Here is a 23,483-nt window from a genome sequence, read left to right as displayed (position 1 = left end):
ACTGCGTATATTTACATAGGTTTGATCCTGAATGTTTGCCGTTAATGTTATACATTAATAGCTTCATTATGCCGCCGTCCCTGTGTGACCTATATCTTTGCTGCTGTAATACTGAAAATTTCCCCACTGTGGGATCAATAAAGGCCTTCTTATCTTATCTTATCTTATCTTATCTTATCTTATCTTATCTTATCTTATCATAAATACTTTATTAATAATTTCATTTATACTATTGCAGCAAGGACATTTCTCTGTGTGAACATGGGTGTGCGTGTGTGTGAGGGGGTTGCCTCAAGGCCAAAAGAGCACCTGCTTTACTAGAAATCTGAAAGTATTCCCCCACAGAGACACAGAGAGAGATTATAACTTGAGTGTGGTATACAAAGGTTTGGAAAGGGAGTGACTTTGAATTACTTAACATCTGGTGCACCACTTGTGCTTATTCAGCTTTTTTTCTTGAGAGAGAAATGAGAAGAGGGGAAGGTATTCAGAGATTCTTCCCTCTACAAAAGCAAGAAGAGAAATAAATAATACAGCATCCAAGTCTTTGTTGTGCTCCGTTCTACTTTGTCAACACTGCGGCACAGAGTGATTTGTAAGCCTTTGCTAACTTTTAACCAATCAGTGTCAGCCAGAGCTGCTATCACAAGCATCCAGGATTGCTGCAGTTCATCAAATTATTTCTTCTTTTTTTTTTTTTTTAAGCAGTGTCTAAAATTGAAATTCCATTCGCCTCCCTGAGAAAGGCAGTTTGTCTTTTATTCGCCGTGTGCAGTGGTGGTCCTGCCTCATTTAATTCAGTACAGTCAGTGAATTTGAATTTACAGAAGAGACACAATCAAAGCAACACGACCCCAATTAACCTCTATTTATCAAACATGGCTTTCACCTTAAGCCAAAAGGGCTCTTTCAGTTTATATATATATATATATATATATATATATATATATATATATATATATATATATATATATATATATATATATATATATATATATATATATATATATATATATACACATATATATATATATACACATATATACGTATATATATATATACATATGTATATATATATATATATGTATATGTATATATATATATATATATATATATATATATATATATATATATATTATATATATATTATATATATATATATATATATATATATATATATATATTATATATATATTATATATATATATATATATATATATATATATATATATATATATATATATAAGGGCGGCACGGTGGTCGACTGGTTAGCACGTCCGCCTCACAGTTCAGAGGTCGTGGGTTCGATCCCGGCTCCGGCCTCCCTGTGTGGAGTTTGCATGTTCTCCCCGTGCCTGCGTGGGTTTTCTCCGGGCACTCCGGTTTCCTCCCACATTCCAAAAACATGCATGGTAAGTTGATTGGATACTCTAAATTGCCCCTAGGTGTGATTGTGAGTGCGGATGTTTGTCTCTGTGTGCCCTGCGATTGGCTGGCAACCAGTTCAGGGTGTCCCCTGCCTACTGCCCAAAGACAGCTGGGATAGGCTCCAGCACGCCCCGCGACCCTTGTGAGGAGAAGCGGTAAAGATAATGGATGGATGGATGGATATATATATATATATATATATATGAGGATGACAGGAGTGTTAAGCCAGACCTGGGCAAAGTATGGCCCGTGGACCATATCTGGCCCGCCCAAAATCCCTGACCAGCGCTCAGAATGACCATGAAGTAATATACAGTATATAGTAACATAGTAAAACGTTAAACATACAAGGCTTTTATTTTGAAAGTTGTGTTTTTTTAAGTGTACACATGTGAACACTCTTCTACAATTTCTACAATTTTAACTTTGTTTTATTTTCCGTCAATTTGGAAGCCCTGTTGCACAATACTGCCTTTCACAGGTTAGACGTGGTACTACAACAGCTGACATTTATGTGTGAGGTGTGCTGTGATGGTCATCTCAAGTACACCTATGAGTAATAAGGTAATAAGCACACGCGAGTTGATTTTTATTTTTTCCTCATCATGTATGGAGTCTTAACTTAAGATATTACAAATCGGAACGTGAGTAGATAAAGCTCTGACATTGGATGACATTCGAATGTGCATGTGTACCTAATATTATGGCACAGAGTATATATTTGCAGTGCAATGAGGAGAGATTGTGAGCGTGAATCTGATGTGCATGGAGCTGCACCATTTATCTCCCTTCAAGACAAGCATGTGTGCGTGTGGCTGTGTGCGTGCGGATGTGTGTGTATACGCCACCGCCTACTGATTACCTTTTATTATTCAGTATAGTGTACCATTAATCCTTCACAGAAAGCCGAGCTTTTGTGTGAGATTTCAAGGACCAGCATAAATATGAAATGTTTTATTTCCCTCTGTGTTCATTAATATGAGTCGTGCTGCCTCGGGAGCGACTACATTATATTTTTTATTTACCGCACTTGTGGCTATGACTTATTCAGACTTCGTTGAAGGAATGCATAACATGACTTGCAAGGCCATCTGTATGAAGTATTCGAAGGGTGTGTGACACTACTGAGAGACTAGAGGATGTCAGTCACTAGTCAGAGGAATAATTCTGTAGCATATCACAGAGTTGTCAAACTTTCATCACAGACCACACTGTGGTAACTACCAGAGGGGTTATAATGGTGAAACCACATAAATGTATAATTGGTCGGGGTGCAACAGTGTTTAAAAAATGAAATTCTCTACATAGCTTGGTTTTAAGTTAGTTTAACGTTGGGTACAGTAAAGAAACATGACAGTAAAAATGAAACATTAACAGCTTAAATCGTCTCTTTTGCGGAAATTGTAGCATCAATCGTTTTTCTTCTTTTTAGGAAAGGGAAACTCACCCCTGTGTAACAGTAACAGTTGGAATGGTGTGAATTGTCATGCAATAAAAACATATCCAATGACATATTATGGATCTGAGGAGCAAGGAAGTTCCATTTGTACAAAAAAAAAAAAAGTGAATATTTTTTAAACATATGGCTTGTCAATACCTCTGCTGGCCAGAGGCTGAACTGATCTGGACAGTATTTGTTTGTGTCCCATGACTAATTGTATATTCAGCATGGGAACTAGTGCTGAGAATCTTGCTTTGAGGGTGACACCTGTGCCAAATCGTAATCTTTTTCTAGGGCGCGGCTTTCTGCTTCCTGCTTCGACACAGGTCTAATTTATGCATTAAGTGACGGTGAGGTAGAGTGACTGTCTGCAAATTGCGTACAGCGCTCTGCATTAACATAAAGCTCAGATCATCGTTTAATGGATCCCGAGCTTGGCGTGTGATATTGCTCTTTGATTGAAACGATCCGTGTAACCTTTGTGGGATTAAAAAAAAAAAACGAAAAAAAAACAAGAGTACATTGGTGAGTCCACAGAGGTTAAGGGTGTTACTCAGAAAACAATGAAGCGTCCGTTTGATCAACAGATGCCACACATTTAAGCTCGGCGGTGCACGAGCCGTTTGCCAGATGGTTGCGCTGATTAGCGCGTGTACCCTCACAATGATGCATGATGATGCTTTTCGAAAATGTCAGCCTCTCCCCACCCGCCAGTGCGCGGCAAAAGAAATAAAAGTAAAACAAAAGACAGCGAGTGGCAGAATTGAGCTGTGAGAGGAAGCTTGTGAGAGCATGTGAGAAGTAGGTAATCGCATGTGCCTGCTCGCACACAAATGCCAAACAAAAACATCTTTGTATTCAGACTTAGTGAAACAGCATGTGGCTCATTATGCAAGATTATTTTCAACGCTGGAGGAACTGTAAACAGTTGTATTTATGTGACAAGAAGCCAGCTGAATGTGTAGTAGAAATGGGATAACAGTTTCCAGTGAGAGTCATAAGATCTTATATACTGCATTCCGCATGTTTGCTCTGGACAATGTCTCTTTTTTCTTGCGATGAATACATTAGCAAGACAACAAGTGTTTTTTTTACAGTAATGTAAAAAATATAAATATATTTTCTATTGGAAACTACCAGAGGCAGTAAGCTAGTGGCTGCGACATTTTTTTTTAATGAATCAATAGTGGAAAACAGTTCCACTCTAGTCCTGCAGAAAGTTACCCAACAGGATATATATATATCTGTTTAATGGGTCATTCATGTGTACACACCTTTATCTGAATCTGCACTAAAATTTGATGGCAAAAACACCCCACAATTGAGCAAAAAATGCTCCAAAAAGTACCCTTTTGCCAGATTTTCACATCACCATAACTAAATGTGTGTCCTAGGGAGAAACATGCATCAAAGCGGGCAACGCTCGCAGCTATCAGTATTCAAATCCAAATAGTTTTATTGGTGTGTCAGCTTGTCTAAGAAAGCTACTTTATTATTAATTTCTAGTCATTTTCCGTTTGGTTCAAAAAAACATGCATCACAATTTAAATCAGTTAGATGAAAGCATCTGTTTTGAGTGCTTATTACTTGCTCCAGCGGCAGACAGTCCTCTTGGCTGTAACGACTCTCAGACTTTCCCTTCCTGCTTGATTTGAATGTGTAATTAGCATAATAAATACTTCTGTCGCACGCCCAGGCTCTTTTTTGCCAGGCAATCACGGCAAAGAGCAGATCAAGAGTTTTTTCCCCATTTTGCGAGAATGCGAATGTAAATTTGCTTACATAAAATGAATTGCGCGTTTGCAACGTATCAATGAAGTCTACCTTTGAAGCAAGCTTGAAATTTTCTATTTTATTTATTTTTTCTTGGGATCCCCTCTTGGTTTTGAAGAGTACATTACTTTTAAGTCATTTTTTATTTATAGCGACCCAATTCATAACAGAGAAGTCATCCCAAGGTGCTTTACATACTGCATACTACTCTACTACTTAAGCAAGCACAAAGCCAGGAAAAATTCTCTTTAAGGCAGGGCTCACCAATCTTTTGGAAAATGAGAGCTACTTCTTGGGTACTGGTTAATGCGAAGGGCGACCAGTTTAAAACACAGAAATGACAAACGCCCAAATTATATGCGGGGTTAAATTGTACCCAAGGTGTAAATATTTTGCGTGGCTGCATTATGAGGTGCTAAGGTTGAAGTGCGTGTGGCCTTTCTATGGCAGAGTCGCCGTCGCCGGCTTAGTACGGGAGCGGTGGTCTCCAGGGTCTTGGCGGAAGAACGGACAGTAGCAGCAGACTAATTCATCACATTCCCACAGGAAGCAAGCAATTGGAAGGTGGTTTCAGGGGGATACAAAAAAAAAGAAAACAAGCGTAAAAGACACAACAGCTCTCAATGGACTGAGACTATTCCCCTGGTCAACACAGTTATAAGCCCTTTTATGTCTATGGAGCTCTCGACACGACATTGTCTTTATTTTGAGAAAAATGAAAAAGTCGGGTCTGTAGTTCAATAGTTCTCTTATAAATTCCTGCCGTCTCTCATAGCCACATACCACACTCCATTTCACCTCAGTTTAACATTAATCAATTCCATGCAATTGATCGAAATCTTCAATCAATTTTTACACCTGTCACTAATCCACCAAAAGTGTATTCGAATGAATGAATGAATGATTTCACTGATCAACAGCAGGTTTTAATAAGAGATGGCTTTTTGTGTCCCTAAACATATTTTTGATACTGATTTAAAAAATGTCTTAACATTGTTTACTAGCACATCAGGTTTTTGAGGAATGTTCATTTTTTTGTTTTTTGAGTTTGACCTTTGTAGAATTTTTCCCAATACGGATTGTGTCATGCCTTGTAATAGGTGGATTTTTTTTTCTGAGTATACAATACTCTGAAAAAAAATTCCACCAGTTGCTAAACCTAACCCTTAATTTATAAATATTATTAAATGTTGTTTGACTTCCAGCTCATATTATTGTTATTATCATTATGAAAATCGGATGTGCTAGAGAAAACATGAAGGGGATTTTGGAATCAGCGCAAAAAATCTCGAAAAGTTAACTTGCATGTGTGATTAAAAACTTGAGCAAAAAATTGTTGACCAGTGTTATCTACATCGAGACATCACCAACCAGTGGCCTTGCATACAACATTTTCATCTTTTACCGTGTCTTACTCAGGCGTGTGTATGACACAAATGCAGAACACCGACCACGAGACTATTTGGAATTGATTTTAATACCAACTGTGACAAGTCTCTCAACAAATGAGACAGCAGCAAGGTAGTTAACTTTAAAGTCCGGATGAAGAGCACTTGAAGATCGGGAACGGGATTTCGGGGGGCAATACGATTAGAAGCCCACATAGAGTCTTTGAACATTGGTGAAGGGGGTTGGAACCAGGTCATGTAATAGATAGTAAAACAATAGATAGTAATTAGGGGAAACTCATTCTTCATTGTCATTGTATCAAAATACCGTACAGCCACAGGGGCAGGCAAATGTGCGAAGTCAGAACCCGTGGTTGGGGGTAGGCGACTAAGGGGATAGGAGATCAATGCGCAAAAAAAGTGCTGGAGCATCTTGCATCGACGCGTTTCGAACAACCTGAGCCTTAAGGCCCTGATACACCAAACCGATGTCGGAGGTCGTTAAGCGTCGTTGTGTCTTTAAGCGCCGTCTGATTGATGTAGTGGCCACCGTCGTAGTGTCGTAACCCGTCTGTAAGCGTCTTGGGGGCGTTTACCTATGTTGAATCGGCGTCGCGAGTCGTGACATTTGGTCACTCTGATTGGCTGTTAGCTAGCAAATCAGCGCCAGCGCGCGGAGCACCAATGTGAAGTGACAAAGGCGGAAAAACAGTGTGCACGCCTCCGCTGCCTTAATCTTCTTACAAGTGCAAGCGAGGGTTGACAATGTAAGTATTTCACAATACCGTGTCAAGAACGTGAGAACTTCGCGTGGGAGTTCATCGTGAGCGAAGAATATCCGAATGCATTGTTTACGTTATTATAATCAGCCCCCGGCCAACATCTTTCCGGTTGGAGTTTTCTAACCATGAGAAATGGTGACTACCGCCGCTGATGGTATGGAAGGGTATTACATCTTATGCATGCGCAGAAGGTACTTTAATGGTCAGCGTCGCTGTCTGTCGTTGCGGTGTGCTTTGCCAACGTGACGTGCCGACAGCCGGCCGGACACAACAGGGGGTTAGCGTCTGTCACTGTTGGTGAACGTCGTTTTGGTGTATCAGGGCCTTTAAATAGGTAGACATCACTGACTGGCAGAGGTGGGCGTGACTGACTGGCATCGTGGAAAACCACTGGGAGACTAGACTAATGGAACCAAATGTGACAACGATCTTGTGAATAGGAATTGCTTTGACAACAGTGTAAATACAAATTCAGTCAAACAGTCCTTTTTTTTGTTTTTTTTCTACTACATTACACTGGGGGTTCTCGGTTTACGACAGTCCCAACATTTGAGGTTTTGATGTTTTTGAATGGTATGCAATGAACTAGTTTGTACAGCGGCATGAGAATCCATCACGAGACACAAGCCGTTATTTCCCGTTTTTCATTTGCTTGTTTTTAACTTTGCAACTATGCCTCGTTCTGACTTAGAAATTCAGGTTATGTCGCCACCATAAGAACACAACTCTGTTGTAAATAGAGGATCCCCTGCAGTCATGCATGTGATGCATATTTTGCCTTAAATTTAAATGACCAAATATGCTTCTTTGGGCTATGTGCTGAGAATTATGTAAATAGAACTCGGCTGTAAGCAAGGAAAAGCAATTCCACATGGATATGTAGATGTTGTTACTCAACAGTGGCGATGTAAAGCATATTTACCATTCCATTAGCATAAACCTCAATGTGTGTGAAACAAATATGATTGTTTACCCTATATGGGCCACCTCTCATATGATGTCCCCTGCCAAGGCAACAGCTCTACGGGAATACAACATGCTGGACGGTTTCTGTGACCACCAGTGCAACTCCCCCACTCGGAACACCCCCCACCCCCCACCACCCGCCCCCCTTCCCGTCCAATCAGGGCTAAGGTTTCCAGATTGAAAGGTGGTTCTCAGGGGAGCTGTACTTCAGCAAGCGCGGATGCTTCGCCACGGAGGCGGCCCTTTTTAGAGAGGCCATCACGCCGTGAGATTCTGCTCAAAATGGGTACTTTGGCGTTCCCGGCATAATTGGAAACACTTTCCAAAGGAGGGCCCTTTTAAAATGCATTGCATGAGAGGGAGGGGATGGCAAGCAACCAATTTCGATTCCGCTCATGAACCATCCTGACGCTCCCTCTCAGGCGTGCACCATATATGTTATGACCAGCACATTTGTCAAACTGCCAACTGTTGTTATGTGTCTTTTTTTTTTTTTCTTAGAATAAAGCGACATCTTTTTGTTTTCGCAACCTGCTTCCCCGGGCACACTCTAATCATTTCCATCAAGTTTCTGTTTTCTCCCTTCAGAAGTTGCATGGTAGTTTCATCATGTCGAGCAGCGGGGGCTCCCGCAAACACGGCGGACAGCCTCATTTTTCACAGGTTCACTTCCTCAGCCATCTTGCCTGATGTGTCATGACAAATAGCGGATATGTGACAGGCACATTGTCGCACCCGTGTCCTTGCATTAGCCGGGAAATGTGCATGCCTGTGCAAGTCTCTCTGCACAATGCTGACTGTGTGTATATGTGTGGATGTGTGTTTTTTTGTGTGTATTTGTGTCAGAAGTGTTCTCTGTTTGAACATTCTACTAATAAAAGCCTATCATTGTACATTTAGAATGTCATACATGGGGGTACAGTAATAGTCTTACCACGCCTAAAAGGTACAATGGACCAAAGGTTGACAACCCAGGTAGTGCCCCACCGCATTTTATATTAAAAACAGATTTCAGTTGACACCCGCTATTGAGGGGGATACGAACCGGGCCCGCCCGTGTTTTGTGGAAAATCCGCGTATAATTGAGGCCTATTGAAATGCCTTGAGGAAAAACGTACTGATGGATAAACAAGCAAGAATGGACGTTATTGAGCCTTTGATAAGGTAATATTGAATATATTGAATGTATCCTAAAAAGAGGTGAAGATGAATCTTTTATGTGAAAATGGGGCGAAAATATGCAAATCCACAGGTGCTAGCTATATTGTGCAGCACGGTGGACAAAGGGTTAGCATATCTCCCCCACAGTTTTGAGGTTGCCGATTAGGGTTGTTGTTTTCCATTATATGAATTGTAGATTGTACCTAAATTGGTAAATATGGACTTCTACCTCACCCAAAGATTTTAAGTGTACTGTACATTGATTCTAATGAGTCCGATATTCTTCCTTTCAGGCCTAAGTTCTCCACCAGCCAACATCACCACTTCCGCCGTGCCCAGCATCGTCACGCCCATCGTCAACGGATTCACCGGCATCCCTCATCAGCCCAACGGACACCCCGCCGTGGAAACGGTCTACACCAACGGCCTGCCGCCTTACTCCACCCAGAGCCCCACCGCCGCAGACACGCTGCAGCAAGCCTTCACCGGAGTCCAGCAATATACAGGTGAAAGTTTGCACCGCTGTTTCTAACAGTGTACAGTATTCCCAGCAAATAGCTTAGGATAGGTTCCACTGAGAAAAAAAACAACAAACACAAATTGATGAATTTGTGAATAGGCTGGCGTTCACTATTCTTTGGTCCTGCCTGCCATTCAATTCTAACAACATCTAAAATCTCAGAGGAATTGTTATGATGCTCAGAGGCTCCATTGACCAGTTTAGTATGGTCTTCCAAGGACTTTATGATAACTGAAATTACCCCTGATTGGAAAAACGTTTCCCAAATCCATTGGCGTTAACAGTAGGTGGTACGCCCACAACCATTCACAAAATTAAAAAGAGAGAAACAAATATATAAGTCTAATAGTCATACTTTACGCTAATGAGCATTTCTGAGACACCAATCCAAGCACTACTTTCCTCGTGCCTCCTTGGTTGCCTGTTTAAGAGTCAGTTGCATCTGGCAGCAAGCTACAAGGTCTCCTGAGAGGTTTCAAAACTGTCATTTTTCCTTTTCCCATCTCAGTGTGGCATTTACATTCTGTGTGTAGATAAAGTGATGTGCAATGCGTCCAACAAACCTGAAGCATCTGATATATTAGACACAAATTCTTATTTTGGCTCACTTCCTCATTGCAAGACACAAGCGAACATACGAGAGCCCTAAAGGGAGAAAAGACAGCGTACGGTATTTGCAAAGCCCATTATTATAAAGCATAGCTGTGATGAGTTCTGTGTTGTCATTGTGGTACTTTTTTTGTAACTACTGTAATAAAAATTGAGAAATGTTTGCTATCAAAAAGCCGCATATGTTTATCTTAAGTGTGACTGCAGCCAAAAGACATGCATTCTTGCATTCTGTGGATTTGCTTCTAATCTCTCCTCTTTCCTGCCCCCAAAAAACTAAAACAGCAGTTCTTGGTTTTTATTACAGTAAGGATCGTTTTCAGACCTGGCATGATACCCCGTAGCTCGCTTCTAGTCGCAACTGACTCGACGGCTGCTGAATGCCGCGACCACTGTAAAAAAATGTCATTTGCACCGCACATCTATTGATGCGCTGCAATGGAAAAACTGCCGCTCTGTGTCAGCTTTTGAGGCTACATATACAGTATTTTGTACTGTATTTCTTCCTATTGAACCACAAAAACATGGCGGGATTGTCAAGAAAGAAGCAGATGGTTAGAAAGAGAGGAAACATGCGATAGAGTGCGACTGTTTTGAGAGGCTGGTGGCTTTGATTCATCGTCCTATTCACTGTCTCTTGACTTAGCTTTCTAGCATAGGTATATACACATTGTTGGGTATTATTGTAAAACACAACATATGTATACTGTACTGTATTGTTACCGGTAGCGGTGTGGCGGAGCTGAGACTCATGTATGTTCATTCATTCATTCATTATCCGTACCGCTTATCCTCACAAGGGTCGCGGGACTCATGTATGTATTATTTTGAAAACTATCTTAAATGAATTGTGCATTTGTGATTAGTTATTGCGACGCCGTTCACCTGCAGTACAAATTTCCAAATCAAATTCAAAAACTAGTTTACGCTGGTTTCATGAAAACCTTTTGCTGAACCCTGCACACTGCGCGACAGCTCATTCTATCTCGGCTGCCTCGCTCAGTGTCCGGTGGGCCTAAAATGGGTAGGGTTATGCAATTTGTCTTCTTTCTTGCGAGGATTAAACTGGAAAGACCAGTTATTACAGTAATAACAATAACAGACAACAAAAAGTCACCAAAACTGCAACCCACGCTATGCCACTACCATATTGAGATGGTACCATCAAGTCTCATCACGGCGCATCATGCTCACATGTTAAGCTTGTGTTCTGGACCGTAGCCCTCCGGACCGCCATTCACATTTTCACACCGCACCTCTCCCCTCCTCTCGTAGCGATCTACCCGGCCACCACGCTGACTCCCATTGGCCAGACGCTGCCTCAAGCGCCGCAGGTGATCCAGCAGCAGCAGCAGCAGAGAGAAGGTGAGGGTGAGAAAACATTATTACTTTTTTACACATCTGCACTAGATTTATAAACCACGGCGAGCATGAGAGAGCAATATTGCTTCGGTACTGTACACATCTCATTCGCACATATTACGAGAGAGGAATATTACCCTCTCATTCTCTCCGTGTGTAATAGATAAATAAAGTGGCCACATGCAGTATCGCATTCACAGCTCATCTCGGGAAATGGATACAGTCCATCTAAGAGATGAAGGTGATAAAACACTGGTAATGTTCTTAGACTGTGTGGTTAGAAAGAAAATATATTACACATAGACAGTGCAGAGCCATGCTATTTCTGAAATAATTAAAGTTTTTTTTCATGCTTGGGATTGTGAATGGTGGCGATATAATACATACAAAGTAACTCAATACTACGTATATACAGTAGACAGTAATTGTCTCCGCAGTAGTAATGAGATCACATGGACATTTGGCCTAAGCCTGCTCTGTCGCCATGTGAATAATCAATGATGTGTTAAAGCAAGAACCTTATTGTTTTAGAATTTTAACAACCACAAGCTGGTCATGATAGCTGGGGTAAAATGTCATTTTATTATTATTATTTTTTTTTTTTATTGTACATGATTCTTTTCAGACTATTGATTCTGAAGAGGTCCGCTGATAGTGTAGTGGTACACACGCCTGAGTTGTGTGCGGGCAGCGTGGGATCGATTCCCGCTCAGTGACAGTGTCTATGTGTGCCCTGCGACTGGCTGGCGACCAGTTCGGGGTGTAGTCAGCCTTCGCCCATTGACGGCTGGGATAGGCTCCAGCAACTCCCCGCGACCCTATATAGGATAAGCGGTTTGGAAGATGACATGACATGACATGATTCTGAAGACACTCTTGATTTTAAGTGGTTTTGTGGTACTTGTGAATTATTGTGATGATGCTTAGTAACTAAAGTTAAACATCTTACATCAACACCTACTGCGTGTTAATCTTCAAGGTTTCATGGTGGTCCGGGTTGAATTTGTTCAATGACCATCTCTATCTCAAATCATCCTTCCCCATTGAAATGGATGGAAAATACCATTAATCCATTCCAGCCTTCCCCCCAAATGTTTTTTTAAATGAGAAAAACGAAAATACTCTATAATATTTTACTCTATAAAAAAAATCATCATTCAGTAATGACATAGTTAAATGGAATCACATTTAATGGTGAGTTGCCAAATTTCTTGCATTGTTTTTTTTATGTCAAAGAAGGAACACAATTGATTTTATGTGGTCTGACTACAAAATGTCTGCAGTTCTTCAAGTTTAATCAGGTTTAAAAACACACATTCAATGGTTGATTTGCAAAATGTTATTGGATTGTTTTTTTTCTATGTGAAAGAAGAAACTTTATTGAATTACAATTCTAGAATATGACACAAGATAGGCAAGGTGCCTCAGGACAGAAATGAAATCATTACAATCACTTGGCATGCATGTCCTAAAATGCGGGTTTAGCAGTTTGATACATGGACACATCACCCAATTTGTTTTCGAGTGGTTCACAATTAATAAAACTCACTGCTAACAAATGATGTTCATTCTTTTTCAAGCCTTTTGGGATATGCAAAGCAAAGAGCGCTATTGATTTGGAATCACCAAGGTGCCTTTGGTCAATTGCCAAATGGATATGCCTTCCTTTTCAAAACAATACTGGACAGAATTGTTTACGATCTTATCCGGACATCCTGGCAGTTTTGTGTCACTGAAGAAATCCATATTGATTTTGGATGCAACATGAAGCAAGGTATAGATAGCTTAGGTCAAAGATAAAATCTTTGTCTTTCCAACGTTTAAACTCATTGGGGTTTTTGACGGGCGCCGGAGCAGGAACGCTATTGATTTTGATCTGCAGTACCTGAGATATGTTGGGTCAAATGCCATAATTGCTTAGGTTTTATGTGAGGTGCTGCCGTTTGCAATATCTTTTTCAACTAATTCCCTCTTTGCTAATCAGCATTATGCGCACGCAGCACTTTTCCAGTTGTCCAATCTCTCAGTACAGAAGTAACATCGACTAGTTTCCACGTACCGGTAATGTAGTGAGTCCTCCTCATAATGTCTCAGCCCAGGAACATGACTCATCTTAATGGACTCGACCTGAAAAAGTGCACTGAAGTGGGGGGTGGGGCGGGAAGAAAATAAATTCCCAGACGTCAGTCTTGTGTCTTTCTCCAGGTCCGGAGGGCTGTAACCTGTTCATCTACCACCTGCCACAGGAGTTTGGAGACAATGAACTCATGCAGATGTTTCTGCCCTTCGGCACCGTCATCTCATCCAAGGTCTTCATGGACCGGGCCACCAACCAGAGCAAGTGTTTTGGTGAGTTCTTCAGCAATGCTTAATCACTCACTCGCTCAGCTGCTTTTTTTCCTCTAAGACGAGCAGTTCAAAAGCCTTTACAACATGGGCGGGGGAACGTTTTTCCTGTGAGTCCCTATCAGAATTCAAAGTCAAACCCATTTAAAAAAAAAATTTGAATTAATTCGTTTTCATCATTATGTTGCTATTAATCACATTTTCATTGGCATAGGCTGCATTTTTCAATTCGAATGGGCAACTAGGCATATAGAGTGGCGTTTTTACCTTTTGTGAACTAAGAATGCTAATGCAAAAACAACACTAATAACAATGCATTAACCCCATTCACTGCCAGCTGTTTTCAAAGCAGAGTTTCCCATATTGCCAGCCGTTTAGGAACATCTTTATGGACCCACAGAACATTGTGTTCTGTGACAGCATAAGCACTGAACCAACCAAAACAAATGGTAGACTCTCTTCTTTCACCAGACAAACAGTTTCTAATTTTTTCCGATTTTTAGTAATAAGCAGTAGAGCGCGGGTTGGTTTCTGACCAGAAACAGTGGGGAAAAACAAGGTTTTTTTTAAGAAATCTGTCAAGCAAAACAATGACTTAGCCACAAATAATTTGCGATTTTGGGACACCTCAAACTGTAAAACAAAAACATGACTGAGAATAGGCTCTCAATGGCAACATTTTTTATTTACAGATATAGATACTGCATGCCTTGATTTTCGATGCGAATTTATTTGAGCAAATTCTTTTGTCACACTCTTGTTTCATTTCCAGCTAAATGATGCCAGAAAAAGAAAAAAAGTACCCATGGTATGAATAGCGTTTGTGTAAAAACGCCTCAGAGGGAGAACATTTGTCAAAAACAAAAATGGTTGCAGATTGCGATGATGACGACTGACATGAAGAAAACGATCTTGGCCCCGACTGACCCCCATTTGCATCTTGATGACTGTGGTGTTTTGACATAGGCCCTCTGCACATTGTGATGGCTCAATATGGATAGTACAGTGCAATATGTACACAGCGGAGGCACACGAGCCATGATGTCGTCGATCAGGATCCATATCCATGTTTCCGTGGGGCTGCGTGACCTGAACACCCTGCTGGTGCTGCATCAGCATCACCGTTCGTTCACCCCAATATCTGTCAATACTCTCACTACTGAGGCTGATTCACGCACCCGCTGCACCGCCCCCGCCTCATTTAGCTCTGTCAGCCTACATGGAGCAACCTGCCCTGAAGCTTATACAAACTTTAAGGAGCCACACTGGTTCTGTGCATGTGTGTACGTGTGTGTGAAATGGGGAGGGGGGGATAAAGAGGGCAAAGGACAATTATAGATCAGCATTTGTTTTCACTTCAGGGCCCGAATTGATCGGCAATCCCGCCTCCCCAGGGGAACTTAATAACATATAAATTCATGAAAGAAGACCTATTTGCAGTATTGACGTATACACTATGCATTTACAACATAATGTTACGCCTGGGGAAGCAGCAAGAACACCGATGTAATTAATCTGGAAAGGGGCAAAGGGAAGAAATGAACTTGGATTGATGGTGAGCAAAAAGACAGGAGTCACTTTTACACTCCATTCTGTGTAAAAGGGGCCGATGCGGAATGGAGGAAATTGCCAATTTGCCAACTTCTGAGGTGCAGTGTCATTATTAGTTATGTGAAAACAGAAAACGCGTGGGAAGTTTAACCCAGCCTGTTCTGCTGATAGCAATTATCCAACTCATATTGTAGACTTTTGTACCAAAAGGTGAACAACAGGTGGTATAAAGAAAAATATCAAGAGTGAGAGAAATATTTGACTTAAAATGTGACCGGTACAACAGTCTCTTGTAAATATGCAAGTCTTTTCTCAAATACGGTAAAAACATCCATATGAAAAGGCACCAACTGATGAACCGATGAAATCCTCACATCAACCATCAATTAGCGAGGTCACTAAACACCCTCCTGGAATGGTGAAAATATGGAATGTACTGTATAATCTGCTAAAACGACGAAAACCAGGGCGAGCATTGACCGATCAACAACAATCATTTGAATCAGTTGTGTTGGAGGAGGGAAGCATCAAATAAGAGCGGCCCTCGAGGACCGGAGTTTGACACCTGTGATTTGGAAGGGGAGACGAGAACAGGCCGGTAATCTCCAATCCCATTTTTGCTCTCTAGCGCGAATCGCCAACTTCCCCGTTGCCTCCCGCCCACCTGCCTTTCCTCCACGGTGTATCAGTGCATCCTCGCCACCCTTCCTTCGCCCTAATGGGCAGAGCGAGAGCCAAGAAAGCCGAGCAGACATGTCTCCCAGGTGGCCGGGGGGACGGGGAGAATCTCCTGCTGTTTTTCACGGGTCACCAAGTGTTTCTAATGACACCCAAGACGCGGGGGAGCGCATCAAGCGGAGACACACTCCGCTGCTGTTTCTGGTCACTGACTTCTCAAGGCTTTATTTTTACACCTGATGGAAACAGGATGTTTAGTGTAGGTGTTGGGGGGCGCGGTGGGGGAGGGGGGGGGGGGTTCTCAGGCAGAGTCATGTTGTATTGAAACACACTCACTAATATTAGGTAAATCTGCACAAGCTAATCAAATAAAAAGTTTCCCTTTCAATCTTGACTGTAGATCATTAATAATCATTGTATCATTTGTTCTTTCCATTTCAAATTACATATCAGAACGGAAAGCGACTACCGTTTGTGACTTATCTAATACGATTCACAATTCAATTCAAGGCTCAGATCAAAAATGCAGCACATGACCGAGTTTGATTTTAAAATTTGATTGTCCGTGTTTGCGTGACAGACGGAAAGACGAATGACACACCGATTATTCATCAAAGCACATCCGCAACCGCCTTGTTCTCTTTTTTTTGACAGGCTTTGTGAGCTTCGACAACCCTGCCAGTGCGCAGGCAGCTATCCAGGCCATGAACGGCTTTCAGATTGGCATGAAGAGGTTGAAAGTCCAGCTAAAGAGACCGAAGGATGCCAGCCGCCCTTACTGACACAGCTTACCTTTAGTATTCACCGCAGCAGCAGCAGCAGCACAGGTACGCTGGGGATGTATTTCTTTAGGTACAGCGTCACAGTCAGACAGAGAGATGGATGTCTACACACCCCTGTTGAAATTTCAAAACTTTCCGTACTGTTCAACTTACCTGAAATTTTATTCAAACAAATAAACCACAGAGTGCGATAACGTGGTTGCACAAGTGTGCACACCCTCTTATAATTAGGAAGTGGCTGCGTTCAAAATTAACTGATTACACTCATACTCAAGTTCAATGGGAGTCAACACATATCTGCCAACATTTAAAGTGCCTCTGATTAACCCCAAATACATTTCCGCTGTTCTGAGTGGGCTTGTCCTCACATTTTTGTGATGTTTGCTTTCTCGCAGAAACTTGAATGTTTTATTTTATATTTAGAACTGTTCATAATTCATTCCACCTTGAGTAAGGTTCCATCTGAAGAAAAACCCAAAGCATAATGCTACCACCAGTATTCTTCATTGTAGGTATCACATTCTTTTAGTGATGAGCAGTGTTTTGGAATTATGGCCAAAAAGTATAACTTTGTTTTCATCGGACCGAAGCAAATTTCGAGTGAGAAAAAAAATCTAGCTCAAACCTAGCATTTGTACAAGGGTGTGTAGACTTTTCATATCTGGCAAATACGATTTGGTGATGCTGTCCAAAAGATTGTGCAATAGTACCTAATGTTGCGGCCAGTGAGTGTGAAATTAGTCTGAATATGACTGCCAATGCTTAATACGTGTAGGTGCAGATTTCTCCCCTTTTTCCTTTTTTCGTATGCATGCAGAGCAGCCAGCATGTTAATTATGAGACATTCTGCCAGCGTCATGATTGACAAAGATCAATTGGTATGCCAGCTCGGGTTGGCTCTCTGCAGACCATTACGCTGATGTAATAAGGCCATATTAAAGCCCTCAAAACTGAAGAAGTTGACAAGCCATCCAATCTGAAAACTGTGCTCTATTTTTCAGGTTTTAGACGACACGTGAAGATATTTCGGAGGGGCTTATCTCTTCTTTTTTTTCCTCGGAAAGCAACTTATGTTTTTTAAAAGAAAAGAACACTTAAGGATTTTTTGGGGGGGAGACATATCAGCATTTACTTATGAAGACGTAAGTTGCGTCGGAACGAGATGAGGAGGCGTGTCGTCGGGGGACACTAACAGATGGCACAGTGCGAGAAAGGAAAGGAAGAAAAAAACTGGAAAAAATGAAACAAAAAAGACTTGATCAACAGAACTTTTTTTTTCTTGTTGAGACTTGAATTGTTAACGAAGCAACAAACTAACAAACAGGAAAAAGCAGCAACGACAAATAGATTTCTATATACATATTCTATACACATATATATAAATGAGAGATGCGCTTGTGGCTTTTACTGCTCCTTGGACAAATGAGGGTTCACAAAGGCGAAGACAGGAGGCGGAAAGGCCGTCTTTCTTCTTCTCCCTCTTTTTCTCGTGTCGCCTCGCAGCAAGCGCAGCGCCACCAGCCCTGGAGGAGGTCACTGAGGTTTCCGATAGCAACAGTACAACTGAGAATCTTTCACCCCAAAAAGGGACCAAGGACCAAACATATTTGTATTGTTCTGAAACAGTAACGCATAATATTAATTCATGAGACTACAGTACTACTAATGATATTAAGGAGAAAAGTAGCTTCAGGTTGGAAGAAAGAAAAAAAAAAAAAAGAGGAATGGGGTTTTTTTTGTAACTACTGGGTTTGAGAATATTAAAAAGAAAATGTGAAAAAATAGAAAAAAAAAAAGCTCTACTATTTTAGTGGTGTAGACTATATGTGGGTTAGATATTGTAATGGGCACAAGTTCATTTTCATCATTCATTTCATTCCGGGCAATAGTATAGTGAAAATGACATCACTAATGAGCCGCCATATTGAGGAAAACATACTGTTTTTGCTTTTTTGGGAGGGAGAATTTGTGCAAAACTATAATTTTAAGATACCAAAAGCTGATGTGTAAATAATGGTATGACAAACCAACTAAAGTAGTGGTCCTCAAACTTTTTACACCAATTACCACCCCCAAAAATCTTTTTTTTTAATTCAGCCTTCCATACACCGCCAAAATGGCCAACATTAACATACCGACGCGTAGTAGCCCAAAGTGTTCATCAAGATAATAAATCTCCACTGTAATATTCTGCAGTTTATACATTCAAACTGTATACTGTATAGCCAAATTAAAAACTGTAAATAAATAATGATCAAATGAAAATGTATTGCACATAAATGTTAAATAAAAATAGAGTTGCTAAAGATTAAATGCAAATGATTAGAACTTGAAAGTCAAATACAGTACAACTGAATTGTATATAGGCAGTGATTCTTCGCATATCACTAGAGGCAACCCGTGTACCACTTGTGGTCACTCGAACCGCACTTTGAGGTCACCGAACTAAAGAATCGGGAGAGAATGTTCATTATACCGAAGGATCATTTTCACAAGAACACATAATGCCCACCATGAGTCAATCTTGGAACCAACGTCAAACAATTCTCTTATATAATGCCACGGATGGTGAATATCTTGCTTAGTCTATTGCGTCATTGTCCTTAATGCTCCCTGATTCACCTTCCAAAGTCCCTCATGAATCAATCAGTCAATCAGGATCGCAACCGTGGTCATTCTGTTTTTTTTTGTTTTGTTTTTTTAAATTTTTTTTAACATCATGTCATCATCCACGGAGCTTCAAAAAATAAGCATACTTTGACAAAAGTAAGGAGAAGATAGTACATATATCTGTTTTGAAATGTAGGGAGCAAAACAAAAAATGACAGATACAGTAAATGAAGAATCTACCCGGTCCTTCAATATTTGGACTGTCTTACTTCCCAAGAACAGTATGGCGGCTACTCTTCGATTACATGCGTAGCGCTTTTCCCTTTCCCTTCTTCCTTCTTTCCTTCCTCCCTGCCTCCCATCCTTCCTTTGTCCCTTCCTCCTTTCTCCTTTGGTTGCATCATTAAAGCCTTGATATTCTAGATAATCTGACCGTAAAGCAGCGTGCTAAAAGTGCCATCCGGCTAAGCCACACGTGCGGCGCAGTAAAACAGCACAGTGTCTTCATAAAAAATACAAATGAGCCTGACAGCGGTTGTAAACATCATCGCTACCGTTGGCCAAGGCAGCGTCTGCACGGGTCGCGCCCTCTCCCACTGCCAAGCCTCTCCAGCTGCTCACAGTGGGGAGAGCGTCCTCCCCTGTTGCCTCGCCTCCGGGTGCCAGCATATCTCTCTCTTAATAAGAGCCATCAGTTCCCAGGGCTGCATAATGAGGATGATGGTAATATTGATCAGATGGGGAGTGAGGGGGGAGATGGGGGAATATGCGCCATCAATTATAAATTTGGCTTGATGGAGTTCACATTTCACTCATGGTTGCCAGTGGTTGGCTTAGCAAAGAACTCACAGGAACTGTTTGGCAAAGGGCAGCAAAAAGGTACGTCTTATCAGTTGGCTCTTACCTGCCTATATTGAGCCAAGGCGTATATAAATATAGATTTTTTTTTTTTTAGAAAAAATGTCATGACTCACCACTAAACAAAAATGTCAGAAAAATTGTACATGTAAAATTATGATCTCATACCAATTTACTCACAAGTTTACTTTTGTAAATTTTTTGTTTGTTTTGTTACAGAAAGTTATTCCAGTTGACCCCACAATAATTTTTTAGGATTAAAAAGTATAAAATTCAATAAAATTATAATAGCTGATAAGTATTAATGGATTTCCACTACCCCAGACTTTATCCCCTGCGAATGTTCACTTGAATGGCAACATGTGGATACACAGGTTAATTGGACCTTCTGCCATCAAGTGGAAGAGCATTCAAGTGTTCTGCCTGTCACTATATTTCCGACTAAAATAGATCAACAAAAACACATTAGTTGTAGAAAGCAAATACTAATTTTCAGGCCAATTAAGTGAATTGGATGGTAGTTTTGTGCTTATTTGTTCATAAAGGCATTCTGATAACACCGCTGCTCATATCAAAGAATTGTGATTGTCGTCTATTACAGTCCAACTAGATTAAGGAGATGACTTACCAGGAATGTTGTAAAAGGAAACAAAAAGCATTCAAATGTTAGGATGTCTACATTGAGAAAACCCATAAAGCGTTGATGGGGTCCAATTACAGAGTCTCATAAGGTGCGCTCCTTCCTAGTTAGATCGCAGCATGCATAAAAAGTCAACGACATGAGTTGTTCTCTTGCAAAGAGCAGCTGCATTCACACTGCAGAGGGTATAATGGCGCCGTGAGAGCTCGTACACAGCCGGGCATTAGCAGCCTTAGGAGGTCAAATTAAGAGCAAAATGATCCATCAATTAGACAGCAGCAGGCCTGTAGGTGGATTAGCCAACAGCTGCTGCAGACAAAACGAGCGCTTACCATTAACCGCCGGTCACGCATGGCCGCCATATATCTAAACTGCCGTCAACTCATAGCCAAGATGCGGAAAGACGTAACTTCAGACATGAAATGGACTTTTAATTAGCTCTTTGCATTTCAATCAGTGTGTATGTGTGTCTTTTAATCAGTTTTGTATCTCCATGAAGCAGCTTGCCTTCTCTAATTGTTGCTCTTTTATTTCCCAGTTTACAGCTTGTTTTCAGTTCAAGAATTGGAACATTTCTAATGGGCACTTGACACAGGAAGTCCAGTCACTAGTTAATAACTAAATGTCATGTTTGGCTATGCTATCACTTCATCATTTGATTCATTTAGCAAAATGATATGAGGGTTTGCGCAAAGTACTGTACAGTATTTAATCAAATAACAGTCCGCGATCTAGTAAATGCTTTGGGCCCAGTTTTCATGAGCACATTTTATTTTTCCTTTATTTGGCTGAGTGTCTGCTTGTGCGGCGCCTGCCTGTGACGTGGAAATTATGTTCTTGACGCCGATTGGCTGACACCGTTGAGGGATGGACTGGGCCCATGTGGGTTGGCCTGAAATAGTGACGGGAACTTTGTGACGCACTGACGATACCCACCTCTGATCATTTCCTCTATCTAGGATCTATGGGTGGGCAGGCTGTGCCATTGAGGGAGTGTTTACAGAGGATTGAAGTCAATCAAAGCGCAGCTTGGCGTGGACCAGTCTCCCAAATGAGCAAACATGTGCAGCAAGCCTTGTGCTCATATGAAAGTTAGGATTTGCCGCAAATGTTGGCGGAAGTGCTGTCTGCAAAAATAGAGACCGCTGTTTCAATTAAATTGCCTCACTTGGAACAAATAATCCCATCCCCAAAATAGACATCTCCTTGTGCAAAAAAAAAAAAAACTGTTGCTAACTAATTGTTAGCTCATAGATATTATAGCTAACACCCTCTTGCTAACAAAAAGTGTAGCACCTACCAAGTCTCTTAGATGAATAGAATGTGGAGTCTTACTGCATCGTGTTGCCTGTGTGGTATTAAAGATTATCTCACTGGTGATTAGCAATCCAAAAACTATTTTTCATATACCGTTGCTAATGAAAAAAGCAGCACCTACCACATCTCATCGGCAAGCACTCAAATGAATCAAATGTTAAGTCTGTCGCATGTCGTAAACGAGTTCCCTGTGTGGTATTAAAGATGATCTGACCAATGATTGGCATTCCAGACACTATTGTTTACACGCTGTTGCTAACCAGAACAGCAGCAACAACTGGTCGCGTAAGCAGGCTCTCAAATGAATTTAAATGTGGAGACATGTTGTAACCAAGTTCTCTGCCTAATATTCAGTAGTAATATTCAGTCCACAATGTTGTGCATCCATTTTTAAAATTATACATTTAGGATGTAGGGGATGTGCATTTAACACAATTCCATGATAGACTACAGAAAAAATAAACAACCAACTGAATTTGTTAGTTTTCTATTTTAGAATGTAATTTATAATCTGATGGGATGGTCTCCCTGAATGTTCTGAGCTCCTGTTTACAGGAAGTTAGCATAACGTCAATGCGGTAGCTCAAGTTCCAACAGCTGGCGTCATTTGGAGAGCAAACTAGTTGAAATAGTGCCGCTGCTGGTTGCAGCAAAGTAGTGCGCTTCCTTTATCCTCAATTGCTTGAAGACCAAGTTACTCAATGATCAGTTAATCCAAAATGAATGCCAATTTGTACTGTTATCATAAAAAAGGCAAACATACCGCCCCATATATGAGGAAATACTTTTGTTTTAGTCATTACCATGTTTTCACAATGTAGTATAACATTATTGGAAGCGGTACAATAGATTGCAATCTCCCTGGTGAATTCCTGTTGCTGTCTTCTGTCAAATGATGCTGTGATAGATGCCCTCCTTTTTTCTCCAGGCCATACGAGGCCTTATGAATCTCCCCTCCAGATTTTTTTTTTTTTTTTTTTTGCTTATGGGATTTTCTGCCATAGAGTGGTGTGAATTATTAAAATCAAATTAAATTTGGCCTTCACAACAGCTCGGCTAATGCAAATTAAAGACGCCAGCTGTGTGTGGCTGAAATGTAATGAGTTGGGGAGATGACGGGTGGGGGCTGGCAGACAAAATTTGATAGAAACACAAATGAACACAGCGGAGAGGAGAAACACTGTCGTGTATGTTGCAGTAAGAAATTATGGAAACACATCAGAGGTGTTGTCATCGTGGCATGACCTAAAGTGGAAAAGATCCACTAAGCT

The 23,483-nt window shown here is 41.0% G+C and overlaps 1 protein-coding gene across 6 annotated transcripts in view; it reads left to right on the top strand.

The window, feature by feature from the left end:
• The window catches only part of celf5a (cugbp, Elav-like family member 5a), a 303,484-nt gene that overhangs the window by 278,358 nt on the left and 1,643 nt on the right, over nucleotides 1-23,483 (top strand). For 4 of the 6 annotated variants that reach the window (XM_086046324.1, XM_086046325.1, XM_086046322.1 and 1 more), the window contains 5 exons: nucleotides 9,233-9,445; nucleotides 11,344-11,439; nucleotides 13,636-13,779; nucleotides 16,660-16,832; nucleotides 17,789-23,483. The exon at nucleotides 17,789-23,483 is cut by the window's right edge and continues 1,643 nt beyond it. In XM_086046324.1, coding sequence (XP_085902450.1) covers nucleotides 9,233-9,445; nucleotides 11,344-11,439; nucleotides 13,636-13,779; nucleotides 16,660-16,787 — 581 coding nt within the window. In that variant the 3' untranslated portion in view covers nucleotides 16,788-16,832; nucleotides 17,789-23,483. The remainder of the gene's footprint in view (nucleotides 1-9,232; nucleotides 9,446-11,343; nucleotides 11,440-13,635; nucleotides 13,780-16,659; nucleotides 16,833-17,788) is intronic. The other 2 variants (XM_086046326.1, XM_086046323.1) reach the window with 1 other exon arrangement.

Source organism: Filicampus tigris, chromosome 12, assembly GCF_054856515.1.
Source record: "Filicampus tigris isolate MCC_2025a chromosome 12, RoL_Ftig_1.0, whole genome shotgun sequence".
NCBI classification, from domain to species: Eukaryota; Metazoa; Chordata; class Actinopteri; order Syngnathiformes; family Syngnathidae; genus Filicampus; species Filicampus tigris.
The sequence above is the reverse complement of the archived record's forward strand: the minus strand, read 5'-3'. Positions and strand labels throughout refer to the sequence as shown.